This window comes from Cucurbita moschata, unplaced genomic scaffold (assembly GCF_002738365.1).
Source record: "Cucurbita moschata cultivar Rifu unplaced genomic scaffold, Cmos_1.0 Cmo_Scf00008, whole genome shotgun sequence".
NCBI lineage: Eukaryota > Viridiplantae > Streptophyta > Magnoliopsida > Cucurbitales > Cucurbitaceae > Cucurbita > Cucurbita moschata.
This window is the reverse complement of record NW_019268524.1, coordinates 2,691,556-2,715,291: the sequence shown is the minus strand read 5'-3', so window position 1 is coordinate 2,715,291 and position 23,736 is coordinate 2,691,556. Positions and strand designations below refer to the sequence as shown.

At 36.3% G+C, this 23,736-nt stretch overlaps 5 protein-coding genes across 10 annotated transcripts; all 5 read left to right on the top strand.

Moving 5' to 3' along the window:
- Positions 1-334: 334 nt before the first annotated feature.
- Positions 335-9,512, top strand: LOC111446028 (carbon catabolite repressor protein 4 homolog 6). 2 transcript variants are annotated; one of them, XM_023084645.1, is made up of 15 exons: positions 335-506; positions 596-1,007; positions 1,825-1,991; positions 2,922-2,987; positions 3,642-3,694; positions 4,336-4,417; positions 5,243-5,283; positions 5,483-5,564; positions 5,819-5,911; positions 6,039-6,071; positions 6,160-6,248; positions 6,343-7,369; positions 7,508-7,593; positions 7,835-7,922; positions 9,092-9,512. In XM_023084645.1, exons 1-15 carry the CDS (start codon positions 399-401, stop codon positions 9,149-9,151), a joined length of 2,487 nt encoding a protein of 828 aa, XP_022940413.1. In that variant the 5' UTR covers positions 335-398; the 3' UTR covers positions 9,152-9,512. The 2 variants fall into 2 exon arrangements, with proteins under 2 accessions (XP_022940413.1, XP_022940412.1); XM_023084644.1 differs by having other exon boundaries at positions 5,240-5,283.
- Positions 9,513-10,264: 752 nt separating this feature from the next.
- LOC111446033 (cytochrome b-c1 complex subunit 7-2) lies at positions 10,265-12,455 on the top strand. Its single transcript, XM_023084654.1, has 4 exons — positions 10,265-10,491; positions 10,606-10,763; positions 11,159-11,206; positions 12,175-12,455. Exons 1-4 carry the CDS (start codon positions 10,398-10,400, stop codon positions 12,241-12,243), a joined length of 369 nt encoding a protein of 122 aa, XP_022940422.1. The 5' UTR covers positions 10,265-10,397; the 3' UTR covers positions 12,244-12,455.
- Positions 12,456-12,772: 317 nt separating this feature from the next.
- Positions 12,773-14,799, top strand: LOC111446030 (U-box domain-containing protein 1-like). 3 transcript variants are annotated; one of them, XM_023084650.1, is made up of 3 exons: positions 12,773-12,999; positions 13,089-13,098; positions 13,181-14,799. In XM_023084650.1, exon 3 carries the CDS (start codon positions 13,655-13,657, stop codon positions 14,615-14,617), a length of 963 nt encoding a protein of 320 aa, XP_022940418.1. In that variant the 5' UTR covers positions 12,773-12,999; positions 13,089-13,098; positions 13,181-13,654; the 3' UTR covers positions 14,618-14,799. The 3 variants fall into 3 exon arrangements, with proteins under 3 accessions (XP_022940418.1, XP_022940417.1, XP_022940416.1); XM_023084649.1 differs by lacking the exon at positions 13,089-13,098; XM_023084648.1 differs by having other exon boundaries at positions 13,089-14,799.
- Positions 14,800-15,629: 830 nt separating this feature from the next.
- Positions 15,630-17,792, top strand: LOC111446029. 2 transcript variants are annotated; one of them, XM_023084647.1, is made up of 3 exons: positions 15,631-15,707; positions 15,807-16,512; positions 16,997-17,792. In XM_023084647.1, exons 2-3 carry the CDS (start codon positions 16,003-16,005, stop codon positions 17,771-17,773), a joined length of 1,287 nt encoding a protein of 428 aa, XP_022940415.1. In that variant the 5' UTR covers positions 15,631-15,707; positions 15,807-16,002; the 3' UTR covers positions 17,774-17,792. The 2 variants fall into 2 exon arrangements, with proteins under 2 accessions (XP_022940414.1, XP_022940415.1); XM_023084646.1 differs by having other exon boundaries at positions 15,630-16,512.
- A 1,388-nt stretch (positions 17,793-19,180) lies between these two features.
- Positions 19,181-22,549, top strand: LOC111446032 (transcription factor HY5-like). 2 transcript variants are annotated; one of them, XM_023084652.1, is made up of 4 exons: positions 19,181-19,381; positions 19,796-19,958; positions 20,089-20,245; positions 22,286-22,549. In XM_023084652.1, exons 1-4 carry the CDS (start codon positions 19,285-19,287, stop codon positions 22,352-22,354), a joined length of 486 nt encoding a protein of 161 aa, XP_022940420.1. In that variant the 5' UTR covers positions 19,181-19,284; the 3' UTR covers positions 22,355-22,549. The 2 variants fall into 2 exon arrangements, with proteins under 2 accessions (XP_022940420.1, XP_022940419.1); XM_023084651.1 differs by having other exon boundaries at positions 19,790-19,958.
- Positions 22,550-23,736: the final 1,187 nt, after the last annotated feature.

Sequence of the window (23,736 nt, the reverse complement as noted above, 5' to 3'; positions counted from 1 at the left end):
GGCTTATTCCATTACACTCATAGTAAACTCTCATTCATTTCATATGCTTTGTTTACCGTGAATTCTAAAAAAAGTTATATAACAATAATTTTAAAATAACTTAGATGGCAAGCCTACAATGGTAATTTAACATATATTTTGTTAATGGGAGATGCGTGCAATTTGATCGAACCCATGAAAACGCTGATCAGTACGATTAGATCAAACGGCTGAAAAAGCGAGAGTCGTAATCTGCAGTTCCCCGGGGCTCTCCACGATCAAATCTCGACCGTCCATTTGGATCATATAGAATATGCAGTTATAATTGGCTATGGTTTAAAATGTTTGCCTTTGATTGTAGGAAATAGTTAAAAGTGAAAGATTCGTCCCCGAGTCTTCACATTCTCTCCCGCCATTCAATGAGGCGCGCTGCTACTCCTCCTCCTCCGCTCCATCAACTGTCCGCCGCCGTATCCACCGCCACTGCCGCCGCCGACACATCTGCTGCCATGTCTTCTCGTCCTCCTGTATGTTACAGCTTCCCGTTGGTAATGTCATTTTAGAAGGATCTATTCTTTTCTATGTTGAACGGTAACTTCATTTTTCCGGTTTGCAGTACCGAGGTGGCCGGTCCGGACGCGGCAGAGGATTCTCGTCGGAACGGCCATATTCTGGCGGTAGAGGTCAATTCGTCAGCGGTGATTCTCATTTCCAGTCTGTTCGGGAGTCCAACCTAGGGTTCCGTCAAGGAGAGAGAGGTGGCTTTGTGAACAATGCGGGATCGTATGCTGCACCTCAGAATCCTAGACCTCCGTCTTTTGGTGGAAATCACCAATTCCGACAGGCTCCAGCTCACACTCAAAGGCATCAGTATCGGGGACCTTATCCTCACACTTACAACCAGCAGCCACCGCCTTTTCATCAAAATCAAGGTGTTCGTACGCCGCAGCAATTTCGACCTCGACCTCCGAAGCCGTTAGATTTCCGCCATTGGGATTATGCAAGGACACCTCCTCCAGCTACTTGCGGTAATTTGCTTTCTCTTCCTTCTGTTGAATACGTAAAGGGAACTTGACGCTTGTTTTAGTTTTCAAAGTTTTCAGTAAGTTCTTTACTGGAGTTCAGTAGTTACCATAAGGATGGGGAGACTAAAACACTCCGAGTGTTGGGCACTTACATATCAGTAGTTCACTTTAACGGTTGAAGGGTAGAATTTCAGATTAATTTTTTGAAGTTCGATAGGTTTGACATGTGAATCGGAGTATAGAATTGGATTTGTTCGCTTGCATTAAAAGATAAAGAAGTCGTTCCTTTTTTAGTGCAAGTCTATGAGTAAGTTCGGTTCATTGTAAGTTTTCAGCTGCATCTTTGAACCCTGAACAATGGATGATTTAGACAACTTTTTAGGAGGTTCCAATACCATTTGTAAGGAGTTGCCACTCACTTTATCTACCGACAGTTTATTTCGCGCAATTTGACGTTTAAGATGATTTTATTGACGTCCTATGCATGCTGATAATAATTAGAGGAACGGATTGATTAGGGACGGGGAAGGAAGAAAAGGATTTTTTTTTTTTTAAAAAAAGGGTCTTATCTGGGATGCTTCAGCAGAAGCCCAGAAAATTAATGATATACCAGACCACCAAAAATTCACTCCGCCACTCAAATAATCCTGTTCTCATAAGCCATATCTTCAAAAAGTATCTCCAACCATTATCCCATTGACTGTTTGCTTTGCCCATGCAATAGAATGAATGCCCATGCTATAGAATCATTGACCTGACGGGGAAGACCCAAATTATTCTGCTACAATTATTTATTTGTTTTTGTTTTGGTGTTGTACAGAGAGGTTTACAATTCTTTCATACAACATCTTAGCCGATTACCTTGCCATGGACCACAAGCAAAAGCTCTACCATCATATTCCCCATTACATGTTGGATTGGGAATGGAGGAAAAATAATATATTGTTTGAGCTTGGATTATGGTCTACTGACATAATGTGCTTTCAGGTAATGGTAGATGTATATTATGCCTTCTCTTGACATATAGTTATGGTTTAAAATATGCCAGGTACCTTGTCTACAAGTGTTGTGACTGGACACTAATTTTGTCTTAATTTCATTTGAAGTTCAAACTTTGCAAACTCTGTTTTTTGAATTTTTATTTCTTGTAAAAAAAAAAAAAAGGAAAAGATAGACTAAATTCCATGTGATAAAAACACTGTCAATATTGAAAGTGAAAGACGTTAAGATTTCTGTATTTGCAGTCAGTGGTTTGACATGGATTGTAAGGATATCCTTTTCTGCCCGAATGATTTACATTAGTGTCTTCGACAATTTGACGTAGCAATCAAAAGAATTGGTGTATGAGGAAGAGAGAGAGCTCAAACTTATTAGTGAACTGATTAATGTTCCTGGAACTCTTTTAGCGGCAGGGCATAATATTAAGGAGGATTTTTTTTCACTTGTTTGGTATGCGATTATTCAAAGATTCCAACACGAGTGTTATGCCTCTGCTCTTCATTTAACCTTCATCATACTTTAGTGTATGGCTTGAAAGATCATTAGAAGAAATTGAAATTTCAAAGTTGTCATGAGTTGGTATTCTAAATTTTGAATCCTCGAGAGGCTCTCCATTCATTTTTGCAAAATGTTGGACATATTTCAATCTTTTGTATATACCTGTTACAACTTTGGGTTATTTGATATGATATACTTTATTTATTTTGTTAGCTATCAATCTATTGACATTTCTGATTTTTTTTTTTTTTGTCTAATGTCCAGGCTTGTTAAACATGCATTCAGTTCTTTATATAGTGGCTTGTGCATGTAATTGTGCTTGGTGTTGACGAGGAATTTTACATTTCTATTTTTATTTTAATACCATTTTACCTTTAATTTACTCATATATGGCCACACTGTGTACAAAATTTTTCCCAGGAGGTTGATAGATTCCCTGACTTAGAGGAAGCATTGAAACTTCGTGGGTTCAGTGGAATTTGGAAGGTAAGCTTGGAATTTTCAAAAATTTCAATATATTGTTGCCAAAAATTTTCTAGAGGTCTTCGTGGGTTGTGCATTATCTACTCCAAACAACAAAAATTTTCTGCATTTGGTTGTTACATGAGATGAGATTGTAATTTCAAAATTGTTATTTCTTGGTGCACATAGTTGTTAGCTTACAGTAGGATTGTCGTTTTTTTTTTTTTTAATTTTGGTCAAGGATTCTTTTCCCGAAAGAACCTTTGATTTTCCATCTTTTTTGTGATTTTCCAGCAGTCAATTATGAATGAGCATAGTTGCTCACCATTTTTGGTCAGTTAAGATCTCAAAGTATCATATAGTAATGGATGGTATAATATCTTTATCACTAGTAATTATTTAATGTAACAAATATGTCTGAGAAAATAAAACAGAAGGTCCCCATCCCATTTTATTTTTTAAAATTCTTTTTAGATGGAGGAACAGTTTTAGTTGTGTGTAATGAATATTTTAATTTGCAGCATAAGTGCAAGTCGAATCTTAAATTTTAATATAATGGAATGATGATCACAATAGAAACGTGGAATTCTCTGAAAATTTGGCTCTTGCCTGATTGTTTGATTGAAATAGTTCTAAGGTTCTTGTTGAGAGTCTGATTATATATTGATTAAGGTGTAGATGCGTACTGGACCTCCAGTTGATGGTTGTGCAATCTTTTGGCGAGTATCAAGGTATTGAGATTCATTAATAATTATTTATGAACCTTTTGTTGTATGCAGTATTTAGCTTATTTAGTCTCAAAAGCGGGGGGACAGGTTATTAAGGCAGTAGTTAGAAAGAATTTTAACATCATCCTGTTAAGATGCAGAAGTGTCGGATACTTGTATGGAGCCCTCATTTTGATTACATGTGATACAACCTTACTGCATTCTTTTTAATTAATGTCATATAATTTAGGATTTCAATTCATGGTTTGTGTTGTTATGCACGCACTAGATTTTTTGAACTGACTGTCTAAGTTGTTAAGATTCCTCGTATTGCTTTATGAAATGGGCACTGGGAAATTTTGTAGCTGTCATTTGCTGTAAACTGATACAGGTAACTCTGTCATGATTAGGATTCTGTTCAGATGTCATCTCAAAATACTGTAATTATTTTAGTTTGTTTTTTGAACAAGAACAAAACTTTTCCTTGATATAATGAAAAGAGACTAAATCTCGAAAATTACGAACTCCATAAAGGAGGAAGAAAAATGGAAGTAACAATAAAGCACATAAAAAGTTGCAATTGAAGGATAAAATATCCGGTACACATTTGCGAAGTTTGTTCTGTTGAAGTGTTCTGAAATTTGATATTATGATTTTGTTCATAGGTTCAAGCTTCTTCACGAGGAGTATATTGAGTTCAATAAACTTGGACTTCGGGACAATGTTGCCCAGATATGTGTTCTTGAGGTGTACATCATATTCTGCTTGCTTCATCTAGTGTAAAAAATTTGGTTGTGTTGTGTGATCTAGTTTGTGTATGTTTGTATTAAATATATCCGAAGCACACGTCCATCCTAATGTAGACATGTTGATGCCTACTGATATGGTAATGCTAGCCAGTTGAATTTAAGAATCCTCATAAACGCTTTGAATATGCAAACCCCTGGTTTGCAAATGCTAACACTCTCAAAGCAAGTTGATTTCATTCCAAATGATTGCAACTCTTTGGAATTTGATCTAACAACCCTATTTAAGAATAAGACTTTTTGATCTAAATATATCCAAGAACCTCAAAACGAGGAATCACTCCAAGGAAAAATGAGATTCAGATTATCTTGTTGATCAAATATCTCAAGGCAAGAACACTTGTTTGATATACGAATCACTCACAAGTAGGATCGATCATGTCATGCTTGAATGATTCTAAACATGCAATCTAAACTACAAAGATTTGCAAAAAACTTAGCCCTTAGCTAAAAAAAAGCACAAATGCTCTATTTGTTACATTTTCCAAGTCTTCTTTACGAAAACACTTCGACCTTTCATATTTTATGACCATAGTTAACCACTATGTAATCTTAAAGTCTAGATTATGATCCACCCAAAATTTGTAACCATCTAAGACTAAATGAAGTCCACTTTGCATGATTGAGATGTCTTGTTTCATATCAATTCAACCATGAATTTATGTGTATGTATCTATTTTAATTTAAATTCATTGACCGGTTTTTTATTGATTATCACTTGCATTTAATAATTTGTTGCTCAGTAGTATTTTTTGTTGAACAGCAGAGTCAGGACAATGCTGACAATTCAGTTACTCCACCAGTTAGGTAAATTAGGAGTTATCTTTTGCTATTAAGCTCTCTTTGCTGTCTTTAAGTTAATTAGTCTTGAGGAAGCTTCATGAACAATGGTATTAATTATTTAGGTTAATTAAACATTTGATCTTTCATTTCATGATTTTTCCTTTAGAATTAATTTAGAGCTCCCTTGATATTTGTTCTTTTTTCTTCCCCTTTATCCTTGCAGCGTATCAAATCTCAATAAAGTTGTAATATGTAATATACATGTCCTGTACAACCCTAAAAGAGGAGAAATCAAGCTTGGCCAGGTATTCTCTGATTCTCAGATTCTATTCTCTTTATCAGATAGAGTAGATAGATCAGTACAGTTGCTGCTCCTTATTAGTCCTTGATACTGCAAGTCAGCATTATGCTGTAAAAGTTTTCCTCATAATGCAATTCTAAAGCTCCAGTGAAGATGTATGGGGGCATGCATTAGGCCCTCTGTATAGCTATCATGTCAAGTTACAAATCTTTTCATGATCGCTTTTGTAAGCTTAGCTTTTATGTTACTTGTAAACAGGTCAGGGTTCTCTTGGAGAAGGCTGCTTCCATTTCAAAACTCTGGAACAATGCTCCGATTGTTCTCTGCGGGGATTTTAACTGTACACCAAAGGTTATCTTGTTGCGCATTCTTATTAGTCCCTTGAAGTAAATGTGTGATGCAGTTTGATCTTTTGATGTCTTTAATTTTAATTTTCTTTAATACGATTACAGTAATAATATATTTTTTTTAATTGCAGAGTGCATTATATAACTTCATTACGGAACAAAAGGTAAAACTTTTTAAAGGGTTGTCTCCATGTTAATAGTTAAGATGTCTGGCAGAAATCCTATAATCAATGTATTTTCACTCTATTACAGTTGGATTTGTCTGGATTGGACAGAGACAAGGTTTCAGGTCAAGCTTCTGCTGAGATTCATCAACCTTCACCACTCTATCATAATCCTCGGTAATTTTTGCTCTGGCTGATAGTCTGCAATGCGACCGTCGTAAAGATAGGTGGTTTATGCACAAATCAAACTAAGACCTTGTCAAATGTGCAGGCTTCAGACTGTCAATGTTTCAGTTCCTCTCCAACTGAGGTCAGAATCTAGAGATATTGAAAGGAAGCCAGATAGTTCAATATCTGACACACAGAAACAAGATCGTCCACATCTTCCACCGGTGAACCTCTCGTTGCCCCCTGATAGTAATTGCAGTGTCTTTGATGCATCTGATAATTCTTGTAACGATCTCCAACTTGGAATGAAGGGTATTACTCTTCATTCTGAAGGGCAAAAGGAAAGTCAGCATAGTACTTCTTTTGACCACAAAAATGTAGCTGGCTGCGAAAAGATAGACAGCTTCAACGAAAGTTCAATCACATGTCCTAAAGATGAGTTTACTGTTGATCATACCAGTGAAAAAGTCGGCGACTTAGAATCTTCTTTAGGAACTGACCTTGAAGAACTTCATTTGAATGTAACTGAGAAACAACAGATGGAGAAAGTTCATACCTCTCGTTTCAACCATAAATCTTCTACAGATGGTTTTGATACAGACCACAATTTTCACAAGGAAAGAAAAAACAGTGTCGATAATATTATCTTAGATGATGCACAGCTTGATTCACCGACAAATTTATTGGACACGGAGAATGCTCCTCTTACATCTACTCGCCAAAACTCCATTGCTGACAGTGCTAGAAATAGTGAAGCTGGCTCATCATTGTCTTCGCTCAGTATTCACTCAGCAGCAGTGGATGAGAGACCTAAGGTTTTAGTCGCAGATGAGCAGGATGTAGCCGCGTTAGATGGAGGCTTAACTGAGGATGATCGTACGTTTCTCTCAGCTCTGCATGATGTTGACGATCCCTTTTCATCCGAGATTCATCAATCCGTTGGCCATTCACACACTGGAGTTGAAGATGCTTTGTTACCAGGCTTGAATACTAAGCCTTTTGAGGTTGAAAATATTATTTATGATCGCTCATCATGGACTCCCATGGAAATAGAAACTGCAACTGGCAATGCAGACTGTCCCTTAATCGAACACCCTCTAAAGCTTAGAAGCACATATACAGAAGTTGAGGTAGAAGATTCTATCAATATATTTCTTTTCCTCCAATGCAAATGTTGACAACCACTTGATATGATTCTTTTTCTTTTTCCTAAATGTATTCTTCCTTTGGAAACACTTCCGTGATTCTGTAGTATGGCATATTTGCAGGACTTTTCCGGGACCAGAGACTTGAATGGAGAACCCCTGGCGACTAGTTACAATAGGTGTTTTCTGGGCACTGTTGACTATATATGGTAAAGTACTTCATAAGTTGATGAATCTTATTAATGTAGTGCCTTTTTTATCTGGAATTTAAGGTATTTTGCCGGAAAAAAGATGTATTGTTTGAACTTGCATAGGCTATATTAGAAATTGATTTATCAAATTAGTACTTTGACTTCATTATAATTTCAGAATCATCACTTTCTGATTCTTTTTCTTCTATCTATCTATCTATCGATATATATCATCGCGTTCTGTTTAATATTTGCATAGGCGTTCAGAAGGTCTCCAGACGGTTAGGGCGCTTGCCCCTATAAAGAAACAAGTCATGCAGCAGTTGACTCCTGGATTTCCTACAAAGGTAAGATATATATATATGCTTAAAGTTGGTTTTAAAATTCAAGAATTGGAGTGTTTTGGAAATGGGTGTTCGTTGAACATTCTCAGGTCCTTGCAAATGCGGCTAGTAATTTCTGGATTCTTCTTTATTTTCAATTACAAACTATCGTGTTACTGTATTTTGTTATCGGTTTTAGATAGGAACTTTTTATATCCTTTTTCATCATATCAATGAATGGTTACCGTTTCCTAACAAAAATAATTAAAGTTTTCTTTTTGCATTTTTTTTTCCAGGCTTCTCTCGTTTGGATTTGATCTTTTGTTTTTACGTGGCATTGCCCTTTATGCTTTCATCGTTATAATGGAAATTGGTTTTGCATTTTTCTGCTTTTTCTGGGTAGAAATTGCTGGGACATGGAGAAAAGTCCATTAGGGATAGGTTCTTCAGTGGTTCGATGCCCCAAAAATTTTCATAGATGAAATTGTTAGACGAACACGACTCTCCACAATGGTATGATATTGTCCACTTTGACCATAAGCTCTCATGACTTTGCTTTGGACTTCCCCAAAAGGCCTCATACCAATGAAGAGTGTATTCTTTGATTATAAACCCATGTTCATTCCCTAAATTAACCAATGTGGGACACTTTCATCCAACACCTCCCCTCGAACAAAGTACGCCTCCCCTTAATCGAGACTCGACTCCTTTGAAATCTTAGTCATCGAGAATTTGCCAATCTATTGGCACAACTAAGTTTAGGGCATGACTCTGATATCATGTTAGACGAACACGACTCTCTATAACGGTATGATATTGTCCACTTTGAGCATAAGCTCTCATGGCTTTGCTTTCGGCTTCCCCAAAAGGCCTCATACTAATGGAGAGTGTATTCTTTGATTATAAACCCATGACCATTCCCTAAATTAACCAACGTGGGACACTTTCATCCAACAGAAATTATTCTCTCTTAAATCATTTTGTATGCCTTCATTACCCCCTTCAGGGATTCTCTCACCCCTACCAGTGTCGATGAATGGCACGTGGCACGTGCACCGCCCTGTGGCAACACCTGAACTTGTCTTGAAGATACTGCTCGTTACTTTGAGTTTCTTTAAAGAATCGTTACCACTTTTTGAAGCTTAACTTCTTGCTTTTTTTTTTTTTTTTTTTTTTTTTGGACTGTTTTGCAGAAATGGGGCAGCGATCACATTGCCTTAGCTACTGAATTGGCGTTTACAAGGGAGTCATGAAGTGTGATAATATGAGTCTTATAAGCTAATAATAATAATTGAATAATTCCCCTTGCAATTGGAGGGTTCTTTATTCATGGAACTGAACTGGTTTCAAGGGCAGCGGGGCCTGCAGGTACAAGTGTTTAATTTGAGAGGACGGTCAGCATTTTTCTAATACTTTTTTTTTAATATTTATTTTTAAAGATTTTGTTCGTGGATGATGCCTAGTTTCAGGTTACTTAAGAGCTGATGATGTCCATAACTTTCAAAAGAAAAGCTAATGTCTTTATTCCCTTAGTTATTTTGGTTTGGATGAGCTGTGTCGATGTTCCCTTGCAGATTCATCTTCAAGTAATGCTATTCATCCTTGTTTCTATAAGCTTGTCCTTTTTTTTTTCTTAATCCTTTTCATTTCTATATTTTATTTGGTTTGAAGAGTTAAATATGTGTGAATGTGAGCATAACTAAGTTCTATTACCATCATAAAAACTAATGGCTTAATCCTATGTTATAACCATGGTTAAACTTTTTTAAAAAAATAAAACTAAATGTTGTTTGGTCGATGATTTTTTTAATATCTATCAGATTTATATATTAACTAGCGTGACGTGACCCACTAAGACTCGCATGGATTCGGGCAAGGAATTTTCAAGTCACTAAAACTTGCATTCGGGCAAGGAATTCTTGTTTAACATAAAAAGTGGGAAGGGTGCCTTAATTATTATTGTTGATAGTCTTAATTATTATTGTTGATAGTTATAATTTGTTAAAAAGACTTTGTTATAACATTAAATTTTTATTTTTAATTTTTTAGAAATTATGTTGGTTGAGACCTATAGTTCTATATATATTTTTAACGGTTTTTTTAATTTTTTATTTATTGTGATATTATTATGGTTGAGAATAAATTTAAAAAATAAAACAAAAAATCTCTCCGGGCAATCCCTTCACCTTAAAAATAAATGAATGAATTTACAAGATGAAAATTAAAATATGTAAACGGCAAGCTTTCTTGCCTAGTGGATATCTCTATGGTCGCTCAGTTGAGGAATTTGGGTCCAAAAAGATGTTGGGCCATATATTGGGCCTTATACTTAACAGGCCGGCCCAATTGTAAGGCTCAAATTGGGAGCCGTCGCAAAATCTTACAAGGGAAACAGCTCGACCAGGCGATTCTTCCAGAAAACCGGAGAAAGGCGAAGCCGAAGTGGGCACTGAGAAAATCAGAGAGAATTTTTGTGGAGGGAGAAGCAGAGAGATCGAAATGGCTTCTTTTCTGCAGTCGCTCATTGACCCAAAGAAGAACTGGTTCGCTCGTCAACACATGAAAGCGCTCACCCAGCGCCTCCGTAATTATGGTAAAAAAAAAAAAACAGAAACCTAATTGTTTGTTGCGCGTTGATCTTTCTTTTAGCGTTGATTTCGAATTTTTCTCTATGGCGATTGATTTTGGCTTGTATTAATATTTTTAGGACTTCGATACGACGATCTGTACGATCCGTACTACGATATTGATGTGAAGGAGGCTTTGAATCGACTCCCTAGGGAGATTGTGGATGCGCGCAATCAGCGTCTGAAGCGGGCCATGGACCTTTCCATGAAGCATCAGTATCTTCCTGATAATCTACAGGTTCTCTTCTACTATGGTTGTTTATTTCCCCTTTAGATCAGTTAATAGCCTCGTGGAAAAACAGAAATGTGTTGGTTGTTTATCATTATTGAATACCTAAATGCTACGATTTGTTCAATGAAGTGGTTTCACTTCGAGTGGGGAAGGAAGAAGTGTTATCACAAAGTTGTGTTTATGTGTTTTGGCTTAATTCTACATGGTCTTAATATAGTTGTTGAACGTGCACTATTCTCAGTAGTTGGGATCCATTGTTGAACTCGATGGTTATGTTTCTTTATGGTCACAGGAATTTATCTCGTAATGATATTTGATTAATTGGTTTTCCCAAACTAAGTGCAGCAAGCCAAATGATGATTAGATGGCTATTCATTTGAATATTTGTAACTTTTTGGCAGGCCATGCAAACACCATTCAGGAGCTATCTCCAGGAAATTCTGGCACTTGTAAGTCCTATTATTTCATATCACCTGCTTTGTCATTTTTAGTGAATAAATGTCTGGCTTTGTTCATAGAAATAAGGCAGCTGCTCTATATCGTAGTGTCGGTTGTAGTTCTTGAGTTTGTATCCTATTGAACTGTATTTAGGAGTTGTTGATTTTGATATTATTTACCATCTGTTAGCTCAAATGGCGTCTGTTTATCTACTTTCAGCTCAATTGTTTTTTTGATGTACTTCTACCGTGATCTAATTTCCCCTTTGAGGCTTCTCGATCTGTTCTCTGTTGTTCTTCATGATTTCAGATTTCATGTTCTAGATAAATATCAACTTTAGGGTAATATGTTTTATTTTGAAGCAAATACATATCTTATGTAGGACTTTGTTTGTGGTTGAATAAGAATTCTTAATCTGTTCTTATTGTAACCCAACGCGGTGAAATTACTTCATCTACAAATGAACATTATTTGTCGGGCATTAGAATTTTAGGTTTCATTAGTTTGGATTTTTAAATTTTTATTAGCTGAAGAGGATGGAGGGAAAGCGAGGATGGAAACTGTGACAGAATGAATCTTGATTATTTAATGACCACTGCAAATTAATCTGCTTCGTTTCTTCTATTTGATTGCCAGATTGTTTAAGATTCATGACTTTCATTTGCTGTGTATCAGTAGAGAGAGCTTCTATGCGATATGCTGGATCGTTTGAGTACTACAACTCCTAAGAGTTCTTGGAATATTTCTTAGTCTAGAATACCTTTGGGGATTGTGTGTGCCACATCCTACTGTTGCTTTGTACTTCGCCGTTGACCTATTTTAATCCTCCTAATTTCTTCTGATGACTTCGTTTAGCTAAGTTAAACAATCTAATTTAGTATCGATTTTTTTGTGGATATGGGTATTTACTGAACAGCAGAAAGCAGTGTTAATGAAGCTATAGTTCCTTTTTAATTTTTTCTCTGTTTATGTTTTGCAGGTAAAGAAGGAGAGAGCAGAACGCGAGGCTTTGGGAGCATTGCCTCTTTACCAGCGCACCATTCCTTAAGTTTTTTTTTTGCTTTTATTTTCTTTTTGGATGGAGTAGATGTCTTTTATTTAAGACAGTTTCTTCCATAAGTTGATGGATTGGAACATACCTCCATAAATTGTTTGTTTCCAACTTTTTTATTTCATCACGAAAGTTTCAGTCTTCATCTGTTCAGGTCATTATTGATATATAATAAGTGTGAAACTTGTTTTATCATCCCGATTGGAATTTGTATTGGCTATTTCTGGGTTGATCTTGTCCCCTTTCCGACTAGGCCTCTTTATATCACCATTGGTTCCATTGTTCAAGCTATATTCCTGCTAATAGTAAAATAAAGTGTGAGATCCCATATTGATTGGAGAGGGAATGAAACATTCCTTGTAAGGGTATGGAAACCTCTCCCTAACCGTAGTGCTACTGAGGCTGACAGCGATATGTAACGGGCTAAAGCGGACAATTTCTGCTAGTGGTGGGCTTAGGCTGTTACATAAAATCTTGACTTGGATTTTCAATTCTTTACTTAGACATATGGGTTTTCAATTCGTCGGGAAGCTAGTAAAATTTCTTCGTTATAGTTTATGGTGGGATCAAGAATTCATTGTGTCCATGTTATCTCGGTGACATGGAATTTTCGGTCTGAGACGATTTTTTGCTGCATCATAAACACGTGGCTTTGTCCTGCAAATTTCATCAGATTCCCAAGCGAACTCAGCTGTTGATGGAGATGGCATCCCTCAGGAAGGAACAAAATCTTTCCTCTTCATCATCCTCTTGGTGAGTTCCCTCTCTGACTCTGTTTACATTTTGCTCCTTCTTTAATAATGCTACAGCCTACTGCATCTTTTCCTTTCATTCCTTCGCAGTTTTGTGTTGGTATGTCTCCCTGAGCTCCACGTGTTTTGCCCTTTAAAGTCGGACATTCTGATTATGATCCATTATCTTCTTTTCAACACAGAATATGTTGCACGTCCGAGAACTCGAGAGGAGTTGTACTTCATGATCAGAGCTAAAATGGAAAACCAAAATGGTTGACAACGTTGGTTCGAGTAGAGAGGGAAGGGGATAAATAAAATACTAACCAGGGCAATTCTTATTTATGATAGATTACTTTGTTTGGGGGAGTAATCAACTATGCTGTGTGACTAAACTTTCTTGTTTTCAGCTCCTTGGACGGATCATTCTACAAGGTACATTTCTTTATACCTCCGGCTTGGTTCTTGGATGATTGGATCATTTTCTATCTCCATTTATGTTTATTATTAGAACATTCCTTACCATACTTTGGTATCATCGCAATGATGTTTCCAAAATCCAGCCACTAGCTAGAAAAAAGGGATGCTAATTGATATTAGAGCCAAGATATTGTGATCATTCTCAACCTCTAGGCTTGTATTGTCCATGCTTTTTCCCTGAAGATTGTTTGAGCATCATGTCAGTTGCATCTTTCCAATCATCATCGTCCATGAGGTCGATGAGTGTTGCAACTGCACATAAGAATATAACCCAGTGTGTAGCCGATGCTCGGTCGGACGCTCATGACGTTCAGGAAAAGGCTCTTAAAGACTTGGTTGTCATTACCCAGGTTAGTCCCCTCTACAGGAACTTGCTTGCACAAGTAGATGGATCAATTCCAATTCTTATAGCTCTCTCCAAATCCTCTTCCTCCACCGTCCAATCCCTTTCACTGTCTATTCTCTTCAATCTTTCTCTGAATAATGACATGAAAAAGCTTCTTGCATCAATGGAAACCATTTACCATCTCAATACGCTCATATCCTTGGGCTCGCCCGAGACCGTCAAGTTAGCGTCCTCATTGATTTGTAGTCTTGCAATGCTAGACAAGAACAAGGCTAAGTTTGGGGTAGCTGGTACCATACAGTTGTTGGTTAGAGCACTTACTGTCCCTAGTGTTCCTGCTGCTCATCACCTTCTCTGTTCTCTAGCTGAACTAGGCCAGTTTCATGGAAACTGCACGGTGGCTGTTCGATCAGGAGCCATCTCGGTTCTTGTCGACGTAGTGGAGAGTACCAGTGGAGAGGATCTCGCTGGCACTGCTCTTGTTGTTCTCGGTCTCTTGGCTAGATTCGAGGAGGGGTTGAGGGCTTTGATAAAAATCGATCGGATCGTTTATTCAATGGTCAATGTGTTGAAAGGGAGGTGTATGTTGAGTAAAGAAGGTGCAACCGAGATCCTTTTGCAATTGTTCGACGAGAGTGAAGGTTGTTTGAGAGACGCATTGAGGTTCCCGGAGTTTTTAGGCGTCGTTGCAGATCTATCTGTGAGAGGATCCACAAAAGCCAGAGAAAGAGCTACACTACTTATGAATAAGATCATGAATAATGACTTGGAGATGTATTCAAATGCCGACTCAGTGTATTCGCCATGGTATTGAAGTTAGTTATGGTCTCTTGTGTTTGTTTATTGCAATGGAACTATGTTTATTTTCTAGTAATAGATTTGATCTCTATGCATTTTAATTACAAGTTTGAAATGTAGTCTAGTATGTGAGACGGTTTATATTTGATTTTTTTTTTTTTGTATGATTTTCTATTAACATTCATCTCGAAAATTTTGAAAATTTGAATGATTACCATAATATAATAATATTATCGGGTTGAAGATACACAAATTGAGGTATGTGGGTGAAGTTACGCAGATTTCAAATTAATGTGTGGCAACACGCGCCGTGCACATGTATATATGAATCAATCCCCTGTTTTTTTTGGATCCATCTCATGACCCTACGACCTATAGATAGTTTTAGACAGGTTTCTTTTGAAGTGGATACCTGAATGCCAAGTATGGCTCGTAATAATCTATCATCGGGGCATACGATGATTCTTTCGCCATCTGAGGTGTTAATTTAACTATTAGTCTCCACCCACGATCTCAATCTAGATTTGGGATTTTGTTAGTGATTCTTTCTATATATATATAGATGCATGTGTGTGTGTATATGTATGTATATATATATGTAAACGTTAATCGACAAATATTATTCATTCAAGGATATGTATCGCATATATATTATTAACTTGTTGTGTCGTTATAGAATATGTATATGATAGATTCCGATAATTTTTTTTTTCTAAAAACGTGTTTTAAAATCGTGAGACATATATAATAGGTAAAAACAAATCAGGGGCTATTAATATAATTTATCAACATAATTCAAATAATATAGTTGATTAATATTGAAAATTTCTATCAACTTAATTTTTTTGTTTTTTTTAATGTTGATATGTATGTTAATTTTTATTTATTTTCAAACCGCTTTTAAAAATAATTTTGAACTGTTTAAATGTAAACATAACCTAACATTTTAAAAATATCTCAATCCAATTGAATCAATTGAATCTATGAATATGGAAGAGAGATTTGTGAGAAGCTTAAAATCAGTGGTAAATCGAAAGCAGACTCAGAAGAACGCGAAGTCGAAGTCCAACACAAAAAAATATTGGTTTTCTTCGGTTTAAGAAGCGGTGAGTGATCTTTGCCCGACGGCCGAAATTTGTCGATTCGCTTTAATGTTCTCAATCTCTTTGTTCCGGTAAGCTGATCTTCGATTTCATTCTGGTTAGACAAGGATTCCAACTATCTGGATTGGCGGTTTTCATTTCTGTATTGTATGCCCTCCACCTGTTCGACGAAATGCCGCATTGAAGTTTCAGGCTATGGCATAGCCACTCCGCTGTTCGATGTTGAACCAACGAAAATATGTGAAGCTACTTCTCGGAATTTTTCAAGGGATTAACTTCATGAAGTGATTTTGGAGGCATGATTATGGCGTATAAGCATTCTCAGAGGTTGATGTTCGTCTGTCGCGTAATTCATCTCAACATTACGAGACGCTCTGCGTTTTATTCAAATCCGATGCTATATCACTGCACAGAGGACTCCTTCGATGATCATGAGCGGCTGCCAGCCGATTGGTACGAGAAGGCATTTCCGAAGATAAAAAAATTGAGCTGCTCATTGAAGAATGTGGATTTGATCGATGGGCGACTTGTTAATGTTAACGACGATTCAACCATTTTGGACGAGCGAATTGAACAGAGAATGCGTATTTTTAAGTCTCTTGTAAGAGTCTTCATTGGTTCTCCGTCGGTTCAGAGGAGAGTAACGGAAATGGCTGCATCGACTGCTACAAATTGGCAGCCTCAGACATGTTTCAGAAACTCAAGCGAAAGAGAGCCAATGGTTGTTGATTCACTCACCAAGGTCAGCAACTTCCTCAACGTGTCTGCCCAACAAAGGAAGCTTGTGCGCCACACCATATGCCCACAGGTTTGTTTAAACAGGAAATACTTAGTCTTTTGTGTGTGTATATATATATATATATGCTTTTTATTTTCCTCATATGTGAGCTTTGAGTATTAATTTGATTTATAAAGCTAAATGCATGAACAGCTGATGTCCATTGGTGTTTGCTTACTAGTTAGTTCGATTAATTTCATGGAACAACTGTCCACTCGAGCATAACCCAATTGGTTAAGGCATATGTCCACAACTAATAGGTCAATTATTCGAATCCCCACCCTCCCATGCTGTTGAACTCAAAGAAAATAAAATTCATGTAACATCCACAATACCTCGATATGGGATTGTTAAGAAACACTTGGATTATATGTTTGAATCATGTAACATCCACAATAAATTTTTGATACGTGGTCTCTCTGACTTATCGGGGTTGAGATAAATCACTACTAACGTAAAAGGTTAAACAGATAGATTATATGTTTGAATGTTTTATATTTATTCTTTTCAACAGGCTACACAACATCACATTTGGACTGGTGCATTGGATCATGTGCTGAAAGAGTTAAAAATGGAGCTGGATCCACTGGCTCATCACTCACCCAACAAAGGGATCAAAATGGGGCAGCAAATAGTTTCAAGTTGCCTAAACTTCTTGAATGATGCCACCAATTCAAATGCTCACATCACTTCATGGATGCGGCCAGCTCCATTGCAACACAATGTCGATTCATCGACATCTCCAAAATGGGAAGACATGCTCGAGATGTTCACCGATCTAATCAGCACGCTGAAAGACGAAAAGGGTTTGCATCAATATGTGACAAAGCTAGAGGTGATGAAGGAGGGGCTTACACAGATCCGAGACGTGCTAACCGATAAAAGCATTGGATTCAAGGAAGCAAAGCATCAAGAAAGCCTGGTGCAGAAGAAGCTGTCAAAGACGCTGGGCCACTCATCCAGGTGCTTGTTCACTCTCTTACTTTACTATCTTTTTGGGCATTTTAGGGATGTAGAAGTGGACCTTTGTGGTGGGTTGTTGAAGGCTGTTGAGAAGGAGGAGAAGTATTTGGTGTTCATGGGGAGGATCTTGAGCTGTGATGAGGAGAGGGTTGTTTGGAATGGGGTGAGGCAGCTTGATAGAGCTATGGGGCTTTTTAAATTTGTTTGGGAAACGGCTGGAATGAAGGGGGATTTGGTGTTGCAAGGCCATTTGTTTTGTGTTGGAGCTGAGGATAGGCAGCTTAGTTATAAAGGAAATGTTTATTTATTGCATCAGATCAGTTTATAAATAAAGAACGATTTGTTAACGAGTGCCCAATAACGAGATCATTTTTTAAGTGAGTGACTTACTTTGTTGAGATTCAAATTTTGAGATGAAAACCGAAGTTGAAATTGAAAGTAGAGATGTCCACGGGGCAAAGATAAGGGAATCATTCCCCGTCTCTATCCTCGTGAAATTCTCTATTTATTTTTGGGAGAATCGAGTTCTCACTGGTAATTTTTCTCCATTTATTATTTTTTGAAAAATAATTATTTTAAAGTTTTCATTTTTTAATATAATCTTTGTAAAAAAATCTAATGAATTAATATATTTCGTAGGCAAATAAATCTATATATATATATATATATATATGTGTGTGTGTGTGTGTTCTATCGATATAATTTTTTAAAATTTAAATTTTAATATTACACTGTAGTCTTTTAAGAATTAAAAAATCTATGACCGTCTTTATTTTAATATTAAAATTAGAGCTTCAAAATTAACTATTTTATTTTTTAATATGAAAAATATATATATATATATATTAAGCAGGGTGGGGACGAGAATATAATCTCCCATATTGGTTAATTTAGTAGAAGATCATGGGTTTAGAAGTGAGTAATACTATTGGAATGAGACATTTTGGGGAAGTCCAGAGCAAAGTCACAAGTGCTCTAGTCACGAGGGCTTATGCTCAAAGTGGATAATATTATACCATTGTGGAGAATCGTAATTCATAACATGATATTAGAGCCATGCCCTAAACTTAGCCATGTCAGAGAAAGGAGTCGAGCTTCAATTAAGAGAAGGCTATTCGGGAGCTCTATAAACCCCATTAAAGTCATGCCCTAAACCGAGAGCTCTATAACCCATTAGAGCCATGTCCTAAACTTAGCCATATCAGTGAAAAGAGTCGAACCTCAATTAAGGAGAAGCTATTCGAGAGCTTCATTAGCCTCCCTTATTCGAGGGGAGAGAACAAGAAATACCAGAAAAACAAGTTAATTAAAAACAAGTTTGTAAAGCTGATTTCAACCTTATATAACATTTTACATAATTTCAACCTTAGAAATTTAACCTTGTTATCTCCAATAATTTTTTAATAATTAAAAACAAGTTTGTAAAGCTGATTTAATTACCGTAATTTAAAATATTATAATTACTGTAATTTATAAATGAAATTTAGCTGTAACGAAATTTTAACCAGCATTTTTTGATGCTGACGTATACGGATCTGCATATCTCAAAATTGTATCAAATCTCACGGCTCCAACATCCTCCACGCTTCCTCTTTTACAACCTTTGATTGATCTCACTTTGTAAAGCTCATCTCCCTCCACGTTGATTCTTTAGTTACCGTCGGATTTAAGACAAAATCAACGGCCGGATTCAACCCAAAGCAACTTGCTGTCCTATGAAGGCACTGTTATCGAACGTATCCCGCTCTTTTCTAGTTTTCCTTTTCTTTTTAAGCAACGTCATTGTCCCCTCTTCACTCATGCACATCAACTTCTTACGGTGTTGATTTCGCCGGCGCAATGCAGGAACGAACCACCGCCGCCGCCTCCGCCGGTCGTACGCGATCGAGCAGCGAAAGATCGTCGAGTTCCGCGTTTCTACTTGATGTTAAAGAAGGTTTGATTTTAGTTCCTTGTTTTGTCTTTACGATTTCTCGTGGAAAGATTGTACGTGAAGTGCTATTGGACGTCTTCTGTAGTTTTGTTTTGTTCTTTTGGTTGATGGAGACGAGTTTGTTTTGAGAAATCAGTCACCTGGCTTGGCTGTGAATGATTTTATTTGATCATCGTTTGTTTTCCTGGCCTATTTGTACGGTAAAATTGCCAGTGAATCTGTTTCGGAATGAAATAAATTATTCTAACCTGAATTCGTACCAGTTTGATAGTTTCTCCTTGTTGATTCAAGCTTTTGAAATTTTGTTGATGTAGGACCGTATATAATTAATTAATCTTAATTTCCAGGAATCGCATCCTGTTTTTGTTTCTTTGAGGGAGAATTACGTTATGATTTGTTTCTTTACCGAAGATATAGGAGTGGGAAGTGATGAGGAGGAGATAAGCAGAGTGCCGCAGATCTGCGGCAACTCTGCCTCTGCTGCCGGCGGCACTTCAGCATCTGGTAAAGCCCCTGCATCAGATGGCGTAAGGAGCAGAGGACGAAGCTCCGCTGACAAAGAAAGTAAAAGGCTTAAGAGGTAAGGTTTCTAGGTCTAGAATGGGGACCAAAGTAGCGTATTACTGCCAATTTCTTCACTCGTATCGTATGTGGAGGGATTGCAGCATCTCATTTTTGTGACACACTTTATCTCTCTCTCTCTCGTAAAGATTGTTAAGAAACAGAGTTTCAGCACAGCAAGCAAGGGAGAGGAAAAAGGCGTATTTGGGCGACTTGGAAATACGAGCAGCAAACTTGTTGAAAAGGAACTCCGAGCTTGAAGAGAATCTGTCCACGTTACAAAATGAGAATCAGATGCTTAGACACGTACGTCAACCAACCCCCCTCGCTTCCATTTTCTTGTTTTTAAACATTGCATGTTAATTACGTTTCCTTTCCTTTCACATATTTATGGTTATCGTTTCTCATTTTCATATTCATTTATTTCTGGTTGGTTACATCATTGAATTGCCAATAGGTTTGATCAAATTCATCACTGTTTTATCTGGAAGTATTGATTTTCTTCCATTATATTTTGGATCTTTTCTTAGAATTTGCTAGTCTATTACTCATCTTTCAATATTCCTTTTGTTGAAACAAAACATAAAATTCAATACTCATAGAGGTAGACATTTTTAAATTCAAGTATCAATTAAACTTGCTTGAACATCATAATCTATTACACCTTTACTGATTATAAATTGTGTATTTCTGATCAATTGATTTAATACAACATGAGGAGATCAAATGTACCAAGATATAGTATAATGTCGATGGACTTAAGCAATAGATATTGTTGAACGAAAAAAACATGACTATTGTTAAGGATAGTTATCATATTTAATCTTTTATTACAGGGACATTTTATTATATGCATGTATTGCTCTTTCCATTTAATATTAATTTAATTTTCTTAATTCTCAACTATTTCCATTTATTATTCATTTAATTTTCTTAATTCTCAACTATAAAGAGTAGAATCTTTTATCCTTTTCCTTCTCAGTCAAGTTCCATCGAGATTTTTGGATCCATTCTTAGATGGGGTCGGTAAGCACCTAACACTATTAGATAGGCGTTTGCCGTCATCGGAACCCCAAATAGTATCTGTTCGTGGTATAGTTATATGGGTAATTTATTTTGGTAGGTTTGCATTATTTGGGTAATTTATTTTGGTAGGTTTGTAGGGGCCATGGCACAACAGAGAATTATTTGTGCAATGAGGGAAAGAGAATATTTACATTTAGAGTAGATAGACATTTAGTTTTGCCTCTTAATTATTTTATTGTTCAATAAATACGGTGGAGAATTTAACGATGGTAATAGCTGGTTTTTACAACTATTTTGGATCATCATCTCATGAAACACTTGGTTTTTTGTATCTTATTTGTGACCATTATTAATTATGGATCCTTAGCATTCTAACCAGCTGAGGATTTATTGTTTAGGAATCTCTTATCCATTCTTAACCGTATGGATCATTTTGTTTAAATGTTTGAATTTCGAACTTTCCATATCTTGAAAGAATGGGAAATAAACCACTGTTTGATGCTATAGATTCATTAATTCATTAATTAATATCTTGTACCAACAAGTTGTTGAGGATCGGTAGGGAGTCCACGTTGACTAATTTAGGGAATGATCACGAGTTTATAAGTAAAGAATATATCTCCATTAGTATGAGGCTTTTCGGGAAGTCCAAAACTAAGTCATGAGAACTTATGTTCAAATTGGACAATATCATACCATTGTGAAGAGTCGTGATTCCTAACATGGTGTAGAGTATACCTTAAACTGTAAGGACCTAGATCCATTGCTAGTAGATATTGCCCTCTTTGGGCTTTCCCTTTCGGGCTTCCCCTCAAGGCTTTAAACACCCTTATAAATGGTGGTTTGTTCTCTTCCCCAACCAATGTGGGACATCACAATCTACCCCCTTCGGGGCCAGCATCCTCGCTGGCACTCTTTCTTTCCTCCAATCAATATGGGAGCACCCCTAAATCCAGTGTCCTTACTGGCACACTGCCTCGTGTCTACCCTCCTTCGGGGAACAGCAAGAAGTGATTGGGAGGAGAGTACATCAACTTAGCCATGTCGCCTCGAAGAGATACTGAAAAAGTGATTGAAGTGTCGAACAACAAAGGAGGTGTAGGTGTAGTATTATATTTGTCTAAGCCTCAAACTTTGTTGTTTAATCGATTGATTTCAACTATTTGTTCATATGCGTGATGAAATTGAACCATATTCTCACTGTTCAGCACTTACGTATGAACATCTTCGGTCTTTGTCTGAATCATTGTACTGGATAATCTTTGACTTTGTAATAATTTCGAAGAACCCATTAATACATCAGCTAATTGCTCTATACAGATACTAAAGAACACAACAACCAACAAGAGAAGTGATGGGGACACTGCTAATGCAAACCAGACTGTATAGCTTGGTATGACTATGTAAGTTATGGTATGTACATATTATTAATGTCGACTCGAAGGGTAAGGAACGAAAAAATGGGTCGCTTTCATTTTGATAAATTGTTTGATGTGACTGCCTCAATTGTTGATATTTTTATGAATAGTCGAATGTGTCTCTAAAGAAATTAGTTCAAATTCTTTTTGTCATTCACAACTTGAATATTTGATGTTCACAACTTGAATATTCACACGACCTATGATTATGACGTGAATATTTGATGATATTGAGATAATGTTTAATTATTGTAAGTCGTTTATTTATTTATTTTTTTAATAACTACAACTTGAATATATGCCACTTTATAATCAATAAATTGCTTAATCAGGTTGGAAGTCGAAGGGATGTTTGTCGTCTAAAATTTAAATTATAGTTCAATAATCGATAATCGATAGTGAAAATTTTGAAGATTTGACATATATGTTGATGATCCATTCCTTGACCAATTGAATGAATAAAGTTTAGATGACTTGTGATATGAATTGATGATTAAGATAAATAATGATAGCTAATTTTATTATTATTTCAGATATTTAAAGATTTGATGGGCAACCCCTTCAATCCCTTAAAAATATTAATTTTCATCTCTAAGAGAATAAAAAATAAAAAAAAGATAAATTAAGCGTTACAATTGTCACATACGTTTTATAGTCGTGCTTGATAGGTGCATACTGGTGCATACTTAGTGTGTATTTTCACAATACAAGTTTTGTTTTTATTTCATTGGAATATTTCATTGGAATGCCCAATGAATTGGAAGGAATAAGGTCGATAGCGGATTATGAAATCTTGGCGAATGGTAGATTGATTCAATAGAAACCTCTAGTAAAATGTCCACCCGTAACCCAACAGATAAAGTACATTACACAGTCCGTTTTAGGGATTGGTGACTTATCCATTCAATGAAAAGTCACTGGACGTTCAAAAAATAGGGTATTATTGAGTCAGATAAATTCAATAATAGACGTCGGTTGGCATTCCAGCCTTCTTGTAGTGTGTTCGAAGATCCAAAATTTTTATTTGCTTGTCAAATTGATAGAGCTTATGCTAGTTGAACTATGTTCGGTAAACCTATGAGTCATGTGTAGTGTATCACTATATTGTTTTTTTTTTTTTTTTTTTTTTTTGCACAATCTCCCTTCGAGAAATGGTGGAAATAAATTATAACATTAGGGGCTTTTGAGAGGATTAATTTATAAAATGACACGTAATAATTCTTAGTGTTATATCTTGCTTTCATACTTATTTTAGTAATTTGTACGTCTTCAAAATAAATTAAAATGACAAAATCTAGAAAATAAAATAATGTCAAAATAATGACACTAGTCCATCCAATAAATTAGTTTAAT